The following is a 23918-nucleotide window of genomic DNA, read 5'->3' on the forward strand; positions in this document are numbered from 1 at the left end:
GATTCGGATGCCCAATGAGATTATCTTCAGACATTGCCCCTACCCCAAGTGTCTACTGAATAGAACAAATTGCTCACCACCCCTATTACCATAGATGAGGTTAATTCTGCTATTAAAGGCCCGGACAGATATACCACCCTCTTCAATAAGACATTTGCCCCTGATATCAGCCCACACCTTGTGCGACTTTTTAACAAGATGGCAGAAGAGGGTGAGACCTCTGGCACCATGTCCGAGGCAATGATTTCTGTGATACCCAAACCAGGGAAGGACCCTCATCATAGCGCCTCGTATAGGCCTATTGCCTTGTTAAATCTTGATGCAAAACTGTACTCCTTCATGATAGCCAAATGACTGAATGACCTCATGCCCGACCTGATACACCCTGACCAGTCGAGATTTATTAAAGGCCGTCAAACACACAATACCACCTGTCAAAATATACACCTGATAGAGAAGGCCAACAGACATCAAATCCCAGCAGTATTAGTAGGATTGGAAGCTGAGAAAGCCTTCGGCAGGGTTGACTGGCCATTCCTGTTCCACACAATCACAGCATTCAAATTCTTGCCTACATTTCTTACTATGATTTGAGCCAACTATCGCCAGCCCCGCTCTAAGGTAGTGGTCAATGGGGTACAATCATCTTCCTTTATCCACTTCAGAAGTACTAGACGGGGTGCCCCCTATTACCCCTACTCTTCGCTCTTAGAATTGAGACATTTGCACTTGCGGTTAGGACTAAAACTGGAATCCAGGGAATACCATTCATGGGCGATCCTGCCACATCCCTTCCAACCTTGCAGTCGGAACTTGAACGTTTTGAAGCAGTGGTAGGCTTTAAAATAAATGTAGGCAAATCGTACATTCTCAACCTCACTCTCCCACAGGCAGAAGTCCATAGGCTCCAATCTCTTACACCTCTACCGGAGGCCACTTCCTCTATTCAATTTTTGGGAGTCCAGCTAACATCAAGTCAAGAGGGGCTTTATGCCGCTAATTTCCCCACCATCCTTACTCGAATCCAAATGGAACTCACGAAGTGGAAACCTCTCTTAATGTCATGGTTAGGCCAGATACACGCCGTAAAAATGAAACTTCTTACTAAGCTTCTTTATCTTTTTCAGGCCTTGCACATAGAACTGTAGGGGGATTTCTTTCGACAAGTGAAGGCAATGATTTTACACTTTATCTGGCCGGGGGGGCGCTCCCTTCTCCTTCTCCATATTGCGCCGCTCTCGTAAGGAATGTAGAGTTGGCCTCCCAGACATTCACTTATAATACAAAGTGGCACAGTTGAGAGTCTTGGTTGAATGGTCGAAGAAGGAATCTGATAAGCACTGGTTACATATGGACCGCAGTGTGACAGGAAAAACTATATGTGACCTGGTTTGGTGCCCCAAGAAGGACACGCCTAAGAACGCATACATTAGCACTCCCACACGCACCACCTTAAGGGTAGGGGATTCAGTCGCAGGCGACGACAGCTGGACTTTGTTCCCTTCACTATTTACACCACTTCACTTTAACCCGGCATTCCCCCCGGCCCTTCATTAGGGGCCCTTTGCGCCTGGAGGAAGGGAGGATGCCTTGCTTTGACACATCTATTTCATAATTTTGGCCAACTCAATTTTGATGACTGCAAGTGGGACTATGAGCTAGGGAACACAGAAAGATATCACTATGCTCAATGAATGCACTGGGCCCTTACTTCTCAGGTATGAGAGGCAGCCACTCGCCTTGTCACAAAATTCGAGACCTTCCTCAACAAGACCACCTCTACGAAAGGGGCGATCTCGTTCATATATAACTTCCTACTCACTACTATACTCTCCCGCGTCCACGGTATATGCCCATGTGGGAGGATATACTGCAGCATGCGATCTCGGATGATGAATGGACACATTTATGGTTCGACATCATGAGATTCAATCACTCCATGGAGCTCCGTGAAGCCCACCTGGAAACTATGATGGATTGGTACCTCCTGGCTTAAGTAGATCTTCCCCAATACCTCCGATAGATGCTGGAGAGGGTGGGGACTACTTGGGGATTTTGAACATATATGGTGGGATTGGTGGGATTGCCCAACTATACGCCCTTTCTGGGAAGAAATACTGGTACACATCAAGGACAAGTTGGGCTACTCCATCCTCTCCACCATGGCGGGTGTCCTTTTGGGACTTCGCGATTCCTCCCTAGAACATCAGACTTCGTGCTGATAAAACAAATATGTGTCTGTGTATAGGAGCAGCTAAGGTTTCTCTGGCAGCCGCAAAGAAGAGGAAGGAAGCACCAGCTATCTCACTTTGACAATCTCGTCTATGGAAGCTGCTCAGTCTGGAACGCATGTCAGACATTTTTAGGGATAACTATAAAAACTTTGAATTCAAGTGGGTCCCCTTATTCACCTTTCTTTTAAGAGGACTTTTATCGGCTGTTTGTCCTTCCACCATTAGAGCACTTCATCTCTTTTAGATTTGAGATGACATTCAGTCACATAGGTTAACTTAACCTTGTGCATGATGCCGCCACCATAGTAGGGGAGGGGGTGGGGCGTTATTTCTTCCTATGTTTGAGTTATCTCCCGATCGGGAGTGGTTTTTATATGATTTATGTTCACTTCACGAAGCACCTTCCGGCTGGAAGGCCTCAGAAACTTACCGTCGCAGAAGGAAGATGAAGCACAGGTTTTACCGTTTACTCGCAATTGATGCTTTTAAGAACTCATTCCAAGCTCAGTTACCATCAGAAACTGTAACCTACATTTAAGCCATTCATTGATAAATGAATAGGCAATCCACCAAGTTAATCAAATACAGTCCTGTCAATTATGCCACTCCCCTGCGAGGGACGCTATGATGGTATTGTTTCAAGATGTATGCTGGAAAACGTAATAAAAATATCTTTGAAAAAAAAAAAGTCCATTTAAAATGCATTTGATTTTATAACCGTTTTGGGTCTCTCCTTTTTTCTTTGCACCCCATTGGCCAAAACGGCACAAAACTTTCAGTACTCCAAGAATGAAACCGGGCAGTAAATCTGCTAAGTTTTGAGGGCATTTTGTGAAGTGACATAATGGCATAATATTGGTAATTTTACATAACAAGTATAATGCAATACCCTCAAAATTACAACAATGACACCGTTGTAATGTAAATTGTGTTTAGGCCTATATTTTTTCTGGAGTTTTTCTCAGTTACCATCATCTCCAGTACCTGGGGACTAAGGTCTCCTAGGGTTAGTGACATACCCATGCACATCCACTCACCATCTTCATTATTTGGTCTTTCCTGGGGATTCAAGCGGTTTTCTGAACCCCTGTTCCAGGCAGTTCTTCCCCTGGGGACTGAGCTATTTGCCTTTCTTCCCAACCATGTTTTGGAAACTTTTGGTATCCTTTTGCCCCTTGTATCCACCAGATGGGTTCTTTTCAAACCTCGACCATCATTTTGGGTACCTTTTGTGTGGGAACTCTTTTTGCCCTTTTGTTCCTTGTGACCACAGGATGGGATCTTTTCACACCTCCTGTCACCGTCAATTGACTTTGGGGTCTGGTGTTTCTACCCTGTTCACTAATATTTCCTTTAATATTTTTAGGAGTCCTGTAATGGTTGTCACAAAATATTCTCCAGTTTGTAGCCAGCCAATCAGGATCTGCCCGTCCACTTTAAATGGGGAAATCAGAGCATATCTACACATCAACTCTGCCGTTACATCTAACTTTTTACCAGCATTAACCCCTTTGTGCCCACCCCTGGGGCCTTTAATGGTTGAAGTTGGACACATACAAAAAATTGGGCTTGGTTTGGCCTTAAGGAGAGCCCACTGCCAAACCCCCATTCTGTTTTGGGTGCAGAGTCCGGTGTGACACCACGCCTTGCAGACAACCTACACTGCGTATATACAAAGATTTCCATAGTGGGGAATGACCACTTGTGGAGCATTGGGTGCACAACATGGCCACATAATGTCTATATGAAAATTATGAGAGAAAAATGTTTTTCACAGGACAAAATCAACTGATAACACCCAGACTTCCTACAACGAGTATAATCCCACCGATAAATGAAATATGAACACTGTCCCGGGCACATGTAATGTAGGATAAAGCAGTGGTTGAAATGTCTCGTATTATGCCAATATCAAAGGTCGACCCCAGAATGTTATTCAAATGAATTTAATAATGTGAAAAACGAAAAACAACCAGCCAACATGTGTTTCATCACATGAGGGAACTATCCCGTGACTTCTTCAGGGCTGTATAGTGAAGATGTGTCAATGATGGTGTCAGAAGGCCGTCGGTGAATATTCAATCGCCACGGGGTCGACGAGGACCGGTGAGGTCGATGTCACAGGGTTAGCTAGATCCCAGGGTTTGGACAACCTCAGAAGGATAGGGCTAGTAGATCGGCAGTGTAACAACCAGAAGTCGGTGGACCTCTGTGTAGAGTATGACAGAGTGAGAAGAGGCGAAGAGTGAGTCGCCGTGAAGAGTAAAATATTATATCCAGGCTCTGTACAGTGTCAAAGGGAAGGGCAAGGGGAGGGGCGGGTACGCTGCTCTGAAGGAGATGATCTCGAGTGTTAGTGCTGCGGGTCGGAAGACACTGGATCTGGGTTGGTTTCCGCTTCCGTTTCCGCAATCTGTTATCACCTTTTATATATGGTCCATTTTAGGTTGGCCCAATAAATTCTGTAATGTTTTTTAAGTGACATTTTGAATTATTTGTGTATTGAAGCAACTGCAGTATTGTTTCAATTTACATTAATATGCATCAACGCAGTAATTATTGTCAACTGTATCACTTGCAAATGTTTATCCTTTTGGATTACATGTGTTAAATATTTCAGAAATGGAAGTTTGTTTATATAGTTTTCAGATGAATGGTAATGTTATACTTCAATATTACATGCAGTGCAATCATATATTTTTATAGGTACTGCTTAGTAATAATGAACATAATGAGATTGTAAAGCGCCAATCTCAATATATTAATTATTAATGGAGTAGAAACTGGTAATGTAGCTTCCAATTTCTTTTTTCACACCAATGATTTCTTATTACCTCTCTGTTTTTGGAAACATCAAATATTTACTGATGTAGGCTGTGGACTACCTTTGTGCAATTTTCTTACTTCTTGGGAATTCATCAAGAGGTTTCTTGAAAATCCACAACTGTGACACATTCTCAGGAGGACACAGAAATATTCACAACTACATTTCAGCATGTAGATATACAAAGCCAACTAGCTTTTTGATTTAGTTCCACAGTAGCCATATTCCTCGAATTATATCACCAACATTTTGCCAGGTGCTCCATTTCCTTGCCCATTCTAAAGTAATATGTACTCCTTCCCTTATCAGAATTAAAGTTATGGCCATTTTTAAAACAAGCATTTGCAATGCAATAGGTCTCGCATTTACGAGAGTTTGAGCTATTGGCATTGCACATGCGAGGCTTATTACATTGTAAATAATATGCTTGCTGTCAAAGCCCCCATGCACACTTTCATGTGCATAAAGGCTGTGCCCCTTTCTGTAAAAAATGTGTATATAACGAAAGGTGTGCAGCAGCTATTAAAGTGAAACCCCGGAATAGGGGCATTTACAAAAAAAAAACATCTGTTTTACAAATCTTCCAAAGAATGTAATACACGTGAAAGTGCGTCATGGGGGCTTTGACAACAAAAAAAATATTTGTTTCCACAACCTTTATGAATATGCCGATCTGTGGCAGCAAGAGCTATGAATAACAAATAGGAGCAGATTTTTAAAGCAGCAACACTGTTAATGTTAATGTTAAACAGAATTTATAGAGCGCACGGCTACTCGACACAGTGTCCCGGCGCTAAGACAGAGGAGACAGGAGACTTGAAAGCTCAGAGACCGTGAGGGACTAGTACATTACGATAATTGTTGAAACATCCATGTTTTTAGCTGGTTTCTTAAAGCCAGCAGGGTCGTGGCCTGCCTGAGTGGTAGTTGCATGATGTTCCATGAGTGGGCAACTTGCACTTGAAAGGAGCGACCGCCACAACTGACTCTACAAAAAGTAGGTGTCTGGATTTGGTGATGTGCTAATGTAGGTGATCTATGTGGCATATAGAGGAGAACTCGTTTCCAGGTCTAAAGGGACCCCAACCCGTGCAGTGCCTTTAAAGAAAGAACTAGGGCTTTAAAAAGAATTCTGGACCGGACAGGCAGCCAATGTAATTTCTACTAATGATACGAGATCCGTTCTCTAGTCCATAGCTTGAGGGCTGCTCTGGCGGCAGAATTCTGGACAATTGGAAGTCTGTTCAGTAAATACTCCGGCAGGCCCAGATAAAGAACATTAACATAATCCAGTCTGGAAACCACAAGGGCCTGTATCACCATCTTTCTATGCAAGATCGGTAACAAGTAGAGGACTTTTCTGAGCATTCTCAACCGTCCAAAACATGTGCCAGGCACTTTCTGAACCTGAGACTTCATGGAAAGCATTTCAGTCATCTTTACTCCCAGGTTTTTGACCGTGTTAACTGCCGTCTGGGGAGGCGACATGTCGTCTGGCCACCATTGCTTCCAAACATCAAGAGGAGGGGTACCAAAGAAGATAATGTCCGACTTCTCGGGGTTACATTTTAGTTGGTTAAGTTGAAACCAAGCAAACATTTCTGTCAGACAGTTTCTGATCTCCTGTCTATTGAAGCTCCATGCTGTACAGGGGATACAGCAGCAGAGATGTGTGGGCACCGTCTCCTTTAAACTACTACAGCACTGCCTAAGAGTCCTGATTCATTACAGTGCTCAGTCCCTCTCGTATTACTTCTGTTTACAGTGCATTTTCTAGTGAATACATAAACCCTCGCACAGAGCTGCTCTATCAATGCAGGTCCCTAAAACAAATGAAATTAGAAAAAACATTGTGAGTTAGACCATTGCCTACAAAATAATCTGGGGAAATCTGTGTTAGACAGTTCCTGACTACAGGCTGTAACTCAGTCTATGGGGAATACATCCCAAAAGGTCTACTGGCTTTACCATATGCTTTTCACAATAAATAATTCAGGCCTAATGCCTTTGTCATAACAGACCAGAGCTATTGGATCTGGCATAACTCTCAATGATTCAATCAGTTTTATATTCTTAATTATTTGCTTGTCCCCATAACCGCCTCAGGCTTACTGTGACTTACAAGCAGTCTTTCAGCGGGAAGCACACAAAACCTGCTCAAACAAATACAGTAAGAAGGAAGATTAACATGTGGGCAGATGCAATGTCCCTCTGTGCAGTAAGTTGTGAAGTTCTTTTTCTGTTGATTGAATCAAGTACCGCAACAGCCACACCGGCCAAGCGAGGCCTATAAAGCATGTTGGCTGGAACTTCCCCTTTAAGCACTAGTGCCACAAAACAGCCTCTGCTGCCCAGTAATGTGGTTGTTTATGAATCAAAGTTGACAAGTGGGTTGCTTTAATGGCCGTCTTAAGGTGTTTTCTCCTCTTGGGGTTCCGCTTTGCCCAAGGTGGACACTGTAGCTGCAGGTAGACAGAGAGGCTAGTCTCTTGTACCTCGCTGCTGACCTCTGCCTTTTAACGTTCTGCAGTTCAGAGGTCACACAGCTGGCCCTGCTGGGAAAGCAGCTGAGCTGGCTTTTCTGCAGGGGCCACATACCTGTGCACCGTCTGACAAGGCCTGGCCCCAAGATACCTTAGCATTTCAATCCATGGCCATATAAACAACTGCAAGTGGCATCTCGTAGGTTTTACAGCAGCACTGCAAACTGCTTTATTTCTTTAGCTATCTGCTGATAAAATCGAAAGCAAGTGCACAATTCCTGGGGAAAACAGTAGGGAGAGAATACTTGTATTTAATTCAACAATAAGTATTGTTAAATCATTAGTTAGGCTCTATTTAAAAATTAACTGGCCTATTTTACAAAAAAAACCATTGTGCACACTCACAAAAAAATGAGGAAAGGTCATTTTTCATTAAGTTTTTTGTAAACCACATCCAGGGTTACTATGGGTCAGTTTGTAATGCAGCTTAGGAGTAGCGCAAGGGACACAGTTGTGAAAGAGGCTTGAGAAACGTCTGGCATTAGATCTTCAAATTGCGTCCAGAGAATAAGAAAGACAAGCTGGTGTTCATTAGGAGATAAAGGAGTTGCCCCCCCGCCCTCTTTCACTGGACCCCTCTCGCACACAAAGAGGGTTTTAAGACATGTATATTTGTAAAGAGCATGTTCACCCAGAATGGTATCTTAGCACTGAACAACAGATTTTTACTGTTTCCCTCCTCTGTGGTACTCATGTTATTGACCTCAGAAGCATGAAAGACTGTGTGGACCTGCCAGGATTTGTACTTGTGACCATGGGGCCTAATACAGGCCCCTACTTTGGACTCATTAGTCTACTAAGTCGCCAGACCCGGCGCCCTGTCCCGAGGCCACATTTCACAATATTAGTAAATGTGAGCATCTGCAGTGCTGGGACCCAGGGCGATGCCTCTCAGTTTTGGGCAGAGACAATGGAGATCCCTCTGTAAAAGGGTTGGAGGTAGGGGGTGAAGATGGACTCTGTTCACCCACATCCACACCTGACTTGTACCCTATCCTAGGCACAGCAGGCAAATAAAACTCCTCTAGTTTTCTCCTTGGCCCGCTGCAGCACTGCAGAAGTACACATCTGAGCGATTTTGTCAGAATGCAGGAGAGAGAGAAAAAGAGCGCTTTACAAGAGTTTGAGCTGTTTGCATGTAAATGACAATGCTTTTTAAAAAACAAACGTAATCTTGCAAGCAGTGGGTAAACTTTGTACTTATAGTTGTTGCTTACGAGAACTGAGCCTGTTTTACTGCCAACTTTGCTTCTTGTAAGCAAGGAGTATAATTACTAAATGGGTGTTCACGCACTGCTTGCAGGTTTTCAAAACAAATAATTAAATCGTATTGCCATTTAGAATTACTATTGCTCAATCTGTCGCAAAGGCAATACCTATTGCATTGGAAATGCTTGTTCCCTTTGTCACTGATATTCTATTTCCAATCCTTCCCTATTTTTCCCATTTCAGTTTTTTTTGTCTTCCTCCTGGGTAAATCTGTTAGTGAAACATAAAACTCGATTCCCCCCAAAAAAGTGCTGGTGCCCACCACCAGCATCTACTGGCACAAATGAAGTGCTGGGTATGTTTGAATTGAGAGGCAAAGCAGGTGATGGAATGGAGCAGGGAGCTGGCTCTGATTGATATGTATTTCCTATGTGCAGATACTCCTGTTTCTGCAGCGTGTCAGGGGTGCTTGTTGGGTAGTTTACTGTCTTACATATTGTCACCAAACCAGCTGTTTGACATTAGTTTGTGTAGTATACTACTAAGTCATGCAAGTGGAAGGCATTTTGTCCTAGTGTGCAGTGGAAAGAAGTCATACGTGTGCATGTTTTTAATTGGTCTGTTTTTCTTAAGGGTGTAGTGGCTGGCATGTCAAGCTGCCTGGATTACTTTTGATTCACTGAGTATACAGATGCGGTTGCTATAAGTGTGGTCAAGTTGAACAGACCCATTGCTCAATCGTCTTAGTATTCATTATAATGGAATGTGTACATGGTATGCTTTTATGCTGCTTTTCAATGGGGTGCTTCCTTGTTACTTGAAGACAATGGTCAAGAGCACAAGGACACTCATCTCCTTGTTTGAGAACTAATGACTGAATCAGGCGGACCTACCAGCCTCCCTGAAACATCTGCAGAGGTCTCCAATGCAGAGTTGTACCAGGTTTGGACAGTAACATTTTCATATTGCTACCATGATGATGATTGACAGATCTGCATCTATGCCTGTGCATTGTTTTGATTGAGTTTGCCAGTTAGTAAGTTTATTCTCTTAATCATGGGCAAAAAAATAACAATGGAGCAGCTGAAACACGGCTTAAAAATTACAGCTTGCAGTTAAAATGTCTAATCTCTATATTGACAGTTGTGCAGGGCAATGATGCCAGGAACAGACTGGAACTCCCAAATATATCATGAGCATTCTGGGGTAGGTGGAAACCCAGAGTCGTCCCAGCTGAAACCCCGGAAAGCATGGTGAAGGAGAATAATGACAACACACATTTACCGCTCTTGATGCCTAATTGTTTCTAGTCCTCTAGATAAAAATGAAGCCAATTAAATGTGACACAAGTTGAACTAATTAGGCACGTGGATTTGAGCTAAGCGGGAGTTAAAGTAAGCGTTTAATTGACTGCACCGGAAGTGAGAGGGGTTCAGATGCGCTTATCTGAGGACGTCTAGGAGGGATAAAGAATAGCCGGGGTTTTATCCACTCATTCGGAGAAAGGGCTGTCCATGAGAGAAGGTGGGAGTTGGAGTCTCCCGGGGGTGATGAATAGATATTTACAAGGGGAGAATGGAGACTAGGAAGTACGCAGTGGGCACAGACTGGGTGTGGCTCACTCACCCTCCCCCCATATGAGCAGGTGGGGAATATGGGTTCTGGTGGGCACAGCATGGAACGGGGTCACTGCATGGCTGGTCTCTAAGTTCCCGGGCAACAAGCCGGGGCTGGATGGCAAAAGATATCCGGCGCCACTCCTCCCTACACAGGGGCTACGCGCAGCTCTCTCCTTCTCATGCCTGGAAATGGCCTTTTTGGGGGACGCTTTCTTGCCGTTTGCTGGTTGCCTGCTGCCTGGTACATCTCTGTTACCCGCATTGTTGCTCTCCCTGGGGTTGGGTCAGGAGACCTCCCTGCTACAGCCGAAAACCGGAGGACCCACTCGAAGCCTCACCTGCTCCTAAGTGCGGACCGCAGACTGCCTGGGGACTTCATATCCCAGAGGGCAATGCAGTCACTCGTGAGGAGCTGCACCAGCCGCCACCCTCCCTACAAAACCCTGAGCGGGCTCCCGCGGCGCGGGACGCATTCTTGCCGTTTGCTGGTTGCCTGCTGCCTGGTACATCTCTGTTACCCACATTGTTGCTCTCCCTGGGGTTGGGTCAGGAGACCTCCCTGCTACAGCCGAAAACCGCAGGACCCACTCAAAGCCTCACCTGCTCCTAAGTGCGGACTGCCTGGGGACTTCATATCCCAGAGGGCAGTGCGGTCTCGCGCGTGGAGCTGCGCCAGCCGCCACCTGCCCTACAAAACCCTGAGTGGGCTCCCCCGGCGTGGGACATGCGCAGGCTCGCAAGGGCCTTGCCCGTCTGTGGCTGGCTGAGGCTGGGATGGGCTTAACCTCTTGGTTTTGCCTCTGAGAAAGCAACGATCTCTTCAGAGACAGTAAGAGTTCAACTATCTCTTCTCTTTGCCCTGCCAACATTTGTATTTAAGAAGCAAACTGTGACTGTGGACTAATGAGCTCACTTGAACCAGTGGTTTGATATCCGGGGGATGGAGGGTTCATAACTTTTCCTGTACTTGATTGTAATTATTCTCCTTTCCTCCTACATTTTGTCTAAGCAGGTAATCTATTAGGGCCATGGGAAAAAGAAAAATGCTAAGCCTGAAGCCCACCACGGTTGCCTCACAACAATCCCTATTGAGCTACCTTACAGGGGCTATGGGGGCCTTAAACAAACAGATTACTTCAGTAGAAGAATCCCTAGAGGCAGGTTCTTCGTGGCTATCCACAGAATTAGAACAACTAGCCGAACAAGCATCACCAAGGCAATCTGCAGTGCCTAATACCCCCATGAACGGCTGTATTCAAAACATCTCTGATGAGATTTCGATAAGTGATTCTGATTCTTTCTCACAGCCCCCCCAGATAAAACACAAGATTCCATCTTGTATTAATAGCTTGCGCATTGTAATGGGTTCTGCTAAGAAAGATAAGAATCCTCCAGATGTTACTAGACCCATAACAATGAAATCTATTTATCAAGGGAAAAAAAGACACCTGTGAGGAAAGGTCCTTATAGAGGGAAGGAGGACACCTCAAAAAAACTAGAGGCACTAAGTAATGACATAAATAAGAGATTATTCACTTTAGTGGAAAGACTGGATCTTTATCTAAGAGTGAATCTGAACCAAGTGCGGGCTAGATTGACCCTTAACAAGGATCACGTGTCCCCTGACAAGGAAAACATTTCTGACCTCACAGCCGGCGTTCAAGAGCTAAGGGAGGAAAATGAGGGAAATCCTCCTGAAACAAGAAACTGCCGACTTTCACGAAAAGATACATCGCCCCAACTCCAGTCGATCACGATGGCGTTCCAACCTTTAACAGATTCAATCTGCTATATGGTCTGGAGGGCATCGATTGACTGGGCACACACAATTCCACAGATTCCGGGCAGGAGGAACTTGTGACATTTAAGCCTAAAAATAAATGTAACTACTTCCCCTCTTCTAACTCCTTTACTCAAAACGAGGCAAAGAGTAGTAAGCCCAAAACAGAGATTTTAACCCAAGTCCCCATAGTGGAGATTTTAGGCCCAGCTTCATTTGTGCCTATCAAAAAAAACCAGAAAGGGATTAAAATCACCAAGAATTTCGATTTATATGAAGGGTTCACCAAACAAAGTCTTGAGCCCCTTTTGTCATAGCCGGATCCAGCCCTTAAAATAGCTTTGTGGAACGTAGCTGGTCTACATTCCAAATTAAAGAATGACATCTGGCTTCGATTTGCAGGATTTTTTAATGTCCTCTGTCTCCAGGAGACCTGGGCTACTGTTCTGTTCCCCTACACATTGAGGGCTACAAAACATTATTTTCCAGTGCGCTCCCCTCCGCTTCTGGGAGAGCAAAAGGTGGCTTGACAATTTTAATTTCTAATCTATTAGCAATTGAGAAAATTGTGTCATACAAAATCGAACCAAACTTTCAAATAATAATATTAGACTTGAACAAGTATGACACAAACATCTTGGTTAATTTTTATAATAATCTTCACAAGACTGACTTAATATATATCCTAAAAGAAATACTGTTTTCCTTACAGGACTTAAAAGATAACTCTGCCAAAAATGTCACAATTATTTGGGGGGGAGATTTTAATCTTACCTTATGTCCCCAAACAATAATTGTAATTGTGGCCTTCTAGACGAAAATTAAAATATATTACCTCAGTTTTCTCACACAAACACTGGAGAGCAAATGAATGAAGTGCTATGTGCTCTCGACCTAGGGCTGGCAAACGAATTAATGGTACCTCCGGTCCCGCTCACCAAAACCTTTAACGGAAGGGGGAGCTTTTAGCATCATAGATTTTATATTTGTTTCAGTCAATGCAGTGCCCAAATTTTAAAACTCATGATAACTCTACCAGTGATCATTTTCCAAACAGTGTTACAGTATTATTCCCAACTAACCGCAATAAGCGGAACACTGTGAGAATATATGGGCAAGGAACTTTATCCTTGGAAAGATTAAACGGGTATTCGCTTAAGTGGGCAAAGATTGATCCATTTGCAATAACCACTGAAATAGTAAAAAATTCACTACAATCAGTAAATAACTGTTTGGACTTTAACACTACTAACGTAGAGATCCTGAAGAATTTCTCTAATATAATAACAGCAGTAAAGGCAGCCTTACATAGGAATCTAAAGGAAAGGAAGGCCAAAAGTAAAGGATGGTTTAATAAAACCCGGACAAAAGCCTATTCTAATCGAAAAGCGTCCCTCCATAAAACGCAAAGGGATAAACAGGAAATTTCCCATTGCAGAAGGGAATATAATAAGGCCATAAAAACAAGGAAAGCAGAACTTAAAGAAGATCTTTGGGCCCAATTGCACAGTAGCTCTATCATGAAAAATAACATTGCTTTTTGGAAAGTTATTAGATCACCTTTTCTTTCGGAAGACACCATTAACGCTAACATAGACATAGCTATCGATGAATCAGCGTGGGTTCAGCATTTTCTGGGGATTTTAGGTCTTCCTTCCCAGGTACAGCCACCTCTCATTAATAAAGAGAATGTAACCCCGCCCTTATTCAAATCTGTATTTCCTATTCCTCTTGAAATAACCCACCTGGAAGTAGAACACACCCTTTTAGCTAGTAAAGGAGGAAAGGCGCCATGTCCGGATGGGGTCCCAGTGGATCTTTTTAAGTACAACCTGGACCGCTGGACCCCCATACTGACGGGAGTTTTGAAGGCATCATGTGCTGTGGGCCTCCCAGATTCTTGGTCAGATTCAATTCTGCTGCTAATTTTCAAAAAGGGGGATTGCAACTGCCCATTCTGTTACCTACCGATATCCCTGTTAGGTACTCTTGGGAAAGTAGCGGGTCGTATCATCCTTAATCGTCTTCAGTCATGGGCAGAAGATAATAGAAAACTTTCAGACCTCTAATTTGGATTCAGAGAAGGACTTGGCACAACTGACCAAGTGCTCAATTTGTCCCTTCTTGTTGGCAAGTATGTAAATGCCAAGGGCGAGAATCTCTATATGGCGTACGTCGACCTGACTGCAGCTTTTGACTGCGTAAGTCACTCAAAGCTATGGGACATTTTATTGGATATGGGGGTGGAGCCCACGCTGATACATTTTCTACGGAAACTGCCAGGGTCAGGTTTGGAAATAAGGGGGAACTCACAGCCTCATTTGGCGTGGCGCGGGGAGTCAGGCAGGGTTGTGTCCTGGCCCCCTTTCTTTTCACCCTTTACACCAATGGGTTGGAACTTGCCATGTTAGAAGGGTGCCAGGACCTACCCCTCATTAAAGGACAACCTATACTGGCTCTATTATACGCCGATGACGCCGTGATTCTAGCACGTACCCCTATAGAACTTCAACGTGCCCTGAAGAGATACCATGGTTTTATGGCCGACCTTGACCTTAAAATAAATATTTAAAAACACATTTACCATGTCCATAGGTAATTTACACAAGGTATTTAGGGACACCTTTGTTGAAAACACTAAACTTGAGACTACAAAGACTTATCCCTATTTAGGCATCCTGATGGATGACAAATGTTCATGGAGACAGGCCATAGAGGCAAGAAAACTGCTATTTATGCGGGCTGCAAAAGCTTTGGTTAATTTCACACAGAGGCTAGGAAGAAGACCCCCGGCGGAACTGATATAAATCTACCGGGCAAAATGCATAAGTGTAGCAATTTACGGAGCAGGCGTGTGGGGCCATGGAAAATTTGAAGCCCTACAAAAAGTCATGAATAGTTTTCTCAGATTTTTACTTGCTATTCCTCAAAGTTCTTCCACCCACATTTGCCACTTAGAGCTTGGCCTTTCCTATATAACTGACATAGTCAAGCTCCAACCTATACTTTTGTGGTATCGCATTTGGTCTTCTACTACCGCTACTTTCAGCCGAGGGCTTTTAGAGGATTACCTCTCCCTTGAAAATGGGTGCAAGATTAAATGGCTTATGTACATTAAAAGATTCTTGTATGATCTAGGTTTGGTAAAGTACTACCATTTTCCAACAACAATATCTGAAATACCCAGAAAGGAATAAAAAAAACTGTGTCTTACCCACCTTGAGCAACTCAGGTTGGGGAACGAGGCAAGCACATCTTCCGTTCAACACGCGCTAACAATGCAAACCACTTTGGTCATTCAACCGTATTTAACTTTTGACCTAAGTGGTTACGAAAGACTTTTGCTGACCTGATTCAGGTGGAATATGTTCCACCGTCTGGTTTCCTTCCCAGAAACAAATAATTGGGCTACGCATCTAACAACTTGTCCCTGTGACGAAATTTCAACCCAATCTACCTTGCACACGGTCTCATTTTGCAAGCTTTATAAAGAGCCTAGGACCCGTTGGTTGATTCCGTTACTAAGACGCCTGGGATTAAGGAGATGTCGCCCAGCCTATCTTGCTCTACAATTACTGGAGGCTCCATTCATGGCAGGAAATAGTGCACGATTCTTGAAGTTCTGTGTTAAACACAGGGCAAATCTAGGGTAGCCTAATGAATTGTATAGGATTGTTGGCAATAAGGATATCTGTTATATTGTGCCCTTACAATCAACCTGTAGAATGTTTTTTTATACCTGATGTCTATTGTTGAAAGTTATCTATTAGCTGCAAAAAAACTAGCCATTGTCCGCATAATCATTCATAGTATTCCTTTTCCAATATCTATTATGTACTGTTGCACTTTATCCATTGGACAAGTATCAAAAGTTTGATATTTTATTCTTTTTAAACCTCTGTTTTACAAGTAAATTTATTATGAAATTGTACTTTTATGGTTTTCTAATTTGAATACCGAATAAAGAAGTTTTTGATTTGATTTGATTTTAGTGAAAAAAGTGACGATAGTAAGCAAGAAGTTGGACTTTGTATGGGCTGGCAGGCTGGAACAAATTTGCTGTGCTCCCAATAACCCTCCCAGGGCATCCCTAAACATGACAATTTCACGACGCTGCGTTTATGGTATGATTTCACACAGAGTCGCAATCTTAAAGTATCGGGTTCTGATGAAGGAAAACACTTGCGTTAGGATGGTGGGGGAGGCCTTATAACATGAAGAGGAAGGGAGAAGCAATCAAAACAAGTTGTGACGGGCAGCAAGCAACAATAAAATAAACAAGAATTTGCAATGCAATAGGACTCGCATTTACGCAAGACCTATTGCATTGCAATCAGGAGTGTGGGTGGGGTGTGAGAAGGCACAAACAACGGGAGTGGGGGGGAGGAGAGAAGGAACGGACAGCGTGTGGGGGGCACAGGAAGAAAATAGTGCTCATGAAACACAAAGGTAAGGGGCAAGTAGCCAAGGAGGGATACAAATGACGACATGGCCATCATAAGGAGGGACTAGCAGCCTATAAACCAATTGGAAGGCAGCATTTAGAAAGGACAAAGACACAATCCAATGAAAAAGCGGGCGGAGGAGTGGGTGGGGCTTCCCTCACGTAGTCAACTACCACAGATCAACACCAGAGCAGCGCTTGCACGCTGGCTCAGGGCTGGACCTGAAAATGAGAACTATATGTAAAATGCTTGAGATAATTTACAATTTCTTCCCCTGTTTTTTTAGGTGGACCTACCATGAGGCAACTTCACACAGGTCTCTGTGAGCTAGTTTGCTCATGTGAAAAGTCCTCCGCATAATTTCCTTGTGAGAAAGCGATATTTACACATTCAAAACTCCACCATGGCTGAATGCTTGAATCAGATTTTACCCTCACAAAAAGATGCATTTGCACCCCAAGTTTTAGTTGTATCTCAGTACATCAAGATCAGTACTATCTGTCTATAATAATATTACATCCACTAAATCAACCTAAGCACTTTATAGTAGGGAAGTGCTTCACATCAACATAACAAGAAAAACCTTGGGATGTAGTGGTCAGATTGATGTACTGAACATGACACTATTGTAAGGCAACATAACACACTTTATATACTGGTGACATGCTCTAGTATTCACATAGGTGGGAATATCTGGACGTGAACCAATCCTTCAGTGTCTAATTATAAAGCCAATATTTTATACTTGATATGATAGTTTCCTAATTGTTAATCCGTATTTATTTAAATGTAATTAAACAATAGCTACCCTTAGACTCACTATTAGGGAACTTAATTGGATTGTTAATCATTTCTTGTAGGTTATGCATTGAACTCTATAATGAGTATCATAACATTTTGAAACTATTAGTTTTTTTTATAATACAGTTTGTGATGCACAATGTCTATTTATTTCTTGACATTTTCGGACACAAATGCATGTAAATCAATTAAAACAATTTAATTTGAAAGATAGTTATGGACCTCAACATGGAGGTGGCACATTTGTGGCACAGTATAATACAAATATAAAATTATGCATCAGCAAAGCAAAACAAACAAAAAAAGATTCAGCCCTATCTTTCAGGCATAAAACGAGTTATTCAGATGATCCTTATAAATAATAACATTCAATATCATGTTAATATGCATTTATTACACTCATCAAATGGAAACATTATAAAAATAAATCAATTTAGATTTCAAAAAAATACTTACGCAGGGGCGTAATGGCAAACAGCCAGAAAAAATCCAGAACACTGCTGACTTGCGCATCCGATTTTGGAACTTTCATTCCAAACGACCTTTACAGTTACAGATAAATAATTAATATTGGAGCAATATTATGTCCTCAAATGCAGGTTCAGACATCTTTTACAAATGTTTTTAAAATACGAATACACACTACATGCATTTTAACATTTATGTTTTCTCTATGTTATGGATATATCCCACTTGTTGTTTTCTTTCTAATCATTCCATTAGGTTTATATTTATCGCAAAATGTAGTTCATTTTCTGTATATGACATGATTGTGGTAATAATGTCTTGTTTTTGAAGAGATATGTCCATTTTCCAGTTAAGCTCTCATTTGTTACATCATAACACTACTTAGTTTTTGGATTTATTGTAAATGACACTATTTTGTGGTCATCAAATTGCTCAAATTAAGCTAATCTTTGGCAGATTGTTTGTGAGAATGCTTTCTTATTTTTTTGACTATCATGTTACTTCACTGAATCAATTTACCATTGTTCAACAGAATGCAGTCTTATGTGATGTATAAAGTAAAATCAGCACAGAGGGGCTGATTTATATTTTCATGAACAGATAGTACTCAGTCAGAGCGGCAGTGTAAATCTCTCCACCACCCTGAATGAGTAACAGTTTGCCAAAGCTAGAAATGTCTGGCAGCCCAATGGACATTTCAAACATTCACAAGAACCACTGTCAAGTAGTATTAATAGTAAAATAAAGATTATTAGCATACTTGTCAATAAATATTCTAAAACAATAAAATACCTGTACATTGTAATATCAACTAAAACCCATATCCCCCCCAAACTGAACACCTTATTCCCTACACATCCTCACAATTCTGGTTGGCTGTGAGTATAAAACGTGCAATTCCTACTGCCACATCAAATTAGTGCATTTCAGACAACAGCCCCATCGCCTCCAACCTTTGAAATGTTTGGTAATTTAAAAATAAGGGTTTTATAGGCTTAATACAAGCAGAAATATAAACGACACAATCCTTAAGTACATAAGACAAGGAACATTTTGCATTCAGTGAGTATGTATCGAATCCATTACCAGTCTAAACCCCAGTGAACTATTTCTGGGCCAAAGAAATTGGATTTCACCCTACCCTTACCTTTGAAAAAATGTGTTTCATTGTCTAGGGTCAGGTAGCTGGGCCCTGTAGAGGAAAACCAGATCCTGGCCAACAGTTTTTTTTTTATTATAAATCTTTTTAATATTTTAGGAGAAAAAAAAAACAGACATATCCGGTGCCATATTTACATCCGATAATGACAGGGTGAATTGGTACAAAAAAACAGGATAGACATATAGCAACAAATATACTCGAGAGGCTCGCACAATTAATCTCAAAACAAAATGTGCATCAATATAATCAGTTAACAGTTTAGTTGTGGGTCCTCAATACCTTTCCACCCATAAAATCGAAACGGCAGGAGAATCATGGCAACCAGATACTAGAGGTTAGGGATCAAAGTCAGGATATTTCGCCAATATTACGAGTAAAGGAAAGACTGAGAAAAAATGAAAAAGAGAAAAAAACATATGGGCGATAAAAAAAAGAAAACAATAAACCCATCCCCCCACCCCTGCAAACGGCTATCGCCTAACCCCTAGTAGCAGCGTGCCTGTCGCCCCAACTAACAAGGTTCTAAAAGAAGAATCTACCGAAGTAGAGACGAGAAGTGGAGGAGGGCATATTCGTACAGGCTCCCGGTCGCCCCTCCCCCCCGCCAGAACCAATGATCCCCAAAGTGAAATCATAGAAATCTATCAGATAGTGAATATGTATCTCAACAAGGGGATCTTCAAACACCGCCCAGCCTTACTATAGCATAAGTTTAACAGATCTGGTGCCCATCGATACTTGAGTCAAACCCAGTTCTTCGATCTCATCCTTGCCCCTCCCGATCAGTCACATGAGTCCCCTCCGGATAAACCACCTCTTCCGCAAGACAGTCTGCGTATGATAACACTGTAATAGAACTCAATGCAAGACAAAGTAGTAGAACGATAGTGCTGTGAACATCGTCAGGTCTAAAAACTCCCTTCCCCATTGTGAACTCCCAGCGTTGAGTCGTCCGCCATCTTAGCGGCTCAGATGCATAGGGAAGTGGCGCAGTTTCATACCGATAACAATTTTCGTCAAAAGTTTCTGGAGTGGGAACATCAATTAGTCCTTCCATAGTCGGCAATGATCGTAAGTTAAACAATCCCTTGGTGGCATCAAGCTTGTGTACATCGTCCAAAACACTGGTCAAAGGCTCCGATACCTCACACGATAGGGGGTCTATTTCCTTCATCAGAGTGGCCATATTGGGTGTCTCGGTTGTCGCTGTTTCTCGCAGTGGAGTAGGGTCCGGTCCAATTCGTTCCATCTCAGCCAAGCGCGCCATCATCGTCTGAATGCGGTCTTCAACGTACACATGCATTGACTCAATGGCTGCCAACACAGTTCGTAGCGACGGATCACCCACATTCCGTTCAACCACTCTTCAATCGGTGTCGATCATGATCGCTTCCCCCAGCATGCTCGATGTCTCAGAGGGGGACGGGCGAATAGGGAAGGGTCGATTGCAGAGGGAGACTTATCGGTTGTTTCGATGATACCCTAGGGCTGCCAACGCTGCCGGAGATCCAAACCCAGCGAACACCAGCGGGCCCGTTACCGGGTCACCGGGCAGGGTCCCCGTCCACAGCTGCAAGCGTTGAGTTGACACCCCTCCTCCGACTTTCAACAAGGCAGCCAACCGTCATCCACATCAATCCGAAAAAGCGAGGAAATGTGTTGTTTTTTTTTGCCCACTCCGGTAGACCGGACCTAATCACACTACCACAGCCGATGTTGTTGCACTGAAACCCGGATGGGCCAGTACTCGAGACCCCGGCTTCTGGGCAAATCTAGGCCGCAAACTTCCACTCAACATATCTTCATCAGCCGAGCAAGTAGAGATCTCGGGAAAGCACCAATAATCTCACGGCAGGTTCATACACACTGTGGCTGGGCACAAGCACAGGATAAATATCAGGATATTCCGGCGGGAGTGAGAGGTCAGCGGAGCCGGGAGCTTACGTGGCCATCTTGGTTGCTAGCGTAGCTCCTCCTCCTGGCCAACAGTTTTTAAGGAGAAGCTGATGGAAATCTTTTTCCTCAGATAGGCCAGGTGAAGAGAGTTGTCAATCTTTCTTACAGAGTCTCACAATGCCAGTTTACTGGGAAAGGGGGATCAGATTTCAATTTTACCCCAATGGGAATGCAATTTTTCGAGATCCTTTATCCTAATTCTTTCATCCCTGACCACCTTCTTTGGCTACCACAAACTTCTTCCCAGCACAATTTAGACACCTTTGGGACTTCCCTATCCACCGTTAGCCTATTGAAAATTCATAAAAGGTAGAGGTTCGCCAATGAATTCCAAGCAACCAGATTCAATTGTCTTCTTATACCCTGAACCATGCTTCCTAGTGGCAGTCCCAGAGTATCCTAAGAACCACTGTGACGGAGGTTCCTGTGAATGTATTGGAACTTTGTTGAATGGATCAGTCAACCACAAAGTCGTATACTAAAGTTTCAAAACATTTCTTTTAAAAAAAACAAATCTCCAAAGTGGGTTTTTATTTTTGAAAATAAAAAAAGCAATGCTCCTCTCATTATTGTAGCTAACTCCCATTCTGATAGGGTCATTTTAGTTTTTTACTTCCGCTTACCGCCAGGGTTTGTCTTGTGTCCTGGCCCCTTCGACCAGGGATCTGTTGCAACCCAGCTATTTTTCTACTGATCATTTTCCAAATTTTGGTACTTGAGGCACATTTCATTGGTCAAAACTCAGGTTGTTGACATTATAGTTTTTGGTCCTTTCTGATAATGAAGTCAATTGATCGGAATGGTTTGATTATTTAGGACTTGCTCTATGCTGGACGCATCCATCACTGTCACCCATCTTATCCACCTTTTCTTCCTTCTTGATGTTGTGATATGACACGGCATGACATATAGGTGTCACTTTGCTTTGTTTCCGTTTAATCAGTTGACAAAATGCTTTTTTTGACACCTCCTCTCTGTAGATTTGTTACCTTTCCAAGTATTTCTTTGCCTTGCATCCCTTCAGGTTTTCCGTATGGATCTGTTAATTTCTCACTTTTTGGTTTCCTTCTTGACCACATATCTCCGGTTCCTTAATTTGTTGTCAGTTATCAGTGTAGATTCAAGTTCCAGTGGGGTAGTGGGACCAAGTTCCCCGGATGAGGGTTTCTGGTTTTGGAAGAGTTGAGTCTTATGCTCTAAGCGTTCATGTGTTATGTCAAGGGACTACTTATTTTTTGTGTCACCATGCTGCCCAGCATGGCGCCCGCTTTTATATTTTTTTTTAAATAATGTGCTTGGGAACTGCGCTGCATAGCACGGCGCCCTGTTTAATATATATATTTTTTTGTTTCCGTAACTTGGGACCGTCCTGCACCCTTAGATCTCCTGGGAAACCACATGACCCCCGCTTCTCTTCTGCAAGCCCTCTCGCATGAGTCACTTTTGCACTTTCATGTCTTACAAGCGCACGAGTTTTATGATTCACCTTTCAGAGCCCGTACCTCAATTCGGTTGCTGACTATTCCGGTCACATTTTTATGTTCCTCCGCCATACTTTCTCTCGTGTTTCTCTAGTTTCTTAGCGGACCCACATTTCATATGCTTCACTTTTTTAACCTTTTGGCTCCACATCAATTATCACCCTACCAAGCATTTTAATGAGCACTATCCATGTGTCTTCGTATCACTTTCGTTTTTTTGTGTTATTCTCTCACTGAAGGTACTACAGTATCTATGTTACCATTCGCCAACACCCCCTAATGATTACAGATACCCCTCATGTATTTTATTGATGCATTCCCACTTGGATAGTGTTATATTGGGTTTCCTTAATTTATTCCCTAGACAGTCCCCCCTGAAGAAGAGCTACCGCTTGAAATGCATCAGGGAGATATTTTCAGCGTGTTTGCAACATGTTAATGGATCTTTGAATAATCACTGATGTTCCCTACTGGAATTATTTCTCTGACAATAGACTACTTTTCATATGCAGTAATATGAAACGTTAAAGATTAAATACATTTGGGATCATTTCAGAACAGCAAACTTGCTTCTTCTACCTCTTTTTTTAATTAGCGATTTGTATCGCCAAAGGAGTCCTCTAGATTTAACCTTTCCGGGGGAGGGGTTTTCCTTTTGTACTACTTATCACGTGGACAGCTTCTGTGGTGCTTGGTGTGTATTTGTTTAGTAACAGTCAGAATCCTTCAAAACCTTCCTATCCCTTCGGGAAGAAGCATTAGGTCATGTGTTCACCTTTAAAGACTGGTAAAGCTGTGCCGCTAGAGGGCAGTGGTGTTTTGGATGGACTATGTAAGCTTATGCCTAATCATTTTGTCTGTCTGGCATTCCTGGCAATACACACAGTGAGTGTTAAAAAATTCGTCAGGGCTCAGTAACCAAAGTATCTAATCTATTTTCTGATATCGGTCATTTTTATTAGAAGTGGTTTAGTAAAAAAAAATGTAACTGACCTTTCTTGGAGTATTTCTTGAGAATCATTTCATTCAACATTCAAAACAATCATGTGCATGTTTGTACAACTTCTAATGAACTCTGAAAGTAATTTACTTTAAAAAAAAATCCTGCTTCTCAACGAGGTGTCCCTCACATTTTAGAAAATGAATACATGCGAAACCTTTAGAAGGCTAATAAGTAGGACAATATCTGTAGCAATTATAATTTTGTTTTGTTTATTGTGCGATGTGTTTTTGTGACCCCTTAGATCAAAAAATGTAATGTCTGGATAAAAAACTCCTTTAATGCTTCAAGAGATTTTTTTAAAGCTATGTTCAACATTATTCCTAACTATAAAAATATATGTTAGTCAGCAGCCCTAATAGCCCATTAGATATCTGAAAATACCACTTGGTTCCA

At 42.5% G+C, this 23918-nt stretch overlaps 1 protein-coding gene across 2 annotated transcripts in view; it reads right to left on the bottom strand.

The window, feature by feature from the left end:
• Window positions 1-23918, bottom strand: part of LOC147709486 (cysteine-rich secretory protein 3-like) — a 484180-nt gene that overhangs the window by 21024 nt on the left and 439238 nt on the right. For both annotated transcript variants that reach the window (XM_086928042.1, XM_086928041.1), the window contains exon 6: window positions 17912-17997. In XM_086928042.1, coding sequence (XP_086784168.1) covers window positions 17912-17997 — 86 coding nt within the window. The remainder of the gene's footprint in view (window positions 1-17911; window positions 17998-23918) is intronic.

This window comes from Lissotriton vulgaris, chromosome 6 (genome assembly GCF_964263255.1).
Source record: "Lissotriton vulgaris chromosome 6, aLisVul1.2, whole genome shotgun sequence".
Classification (NCBI taxonomy): Eukaryota; Metazoa; Chordata; class Amphibia; order Caudata; family Salamandridae; genus Lissotriton; species Lissotriton vulgaris.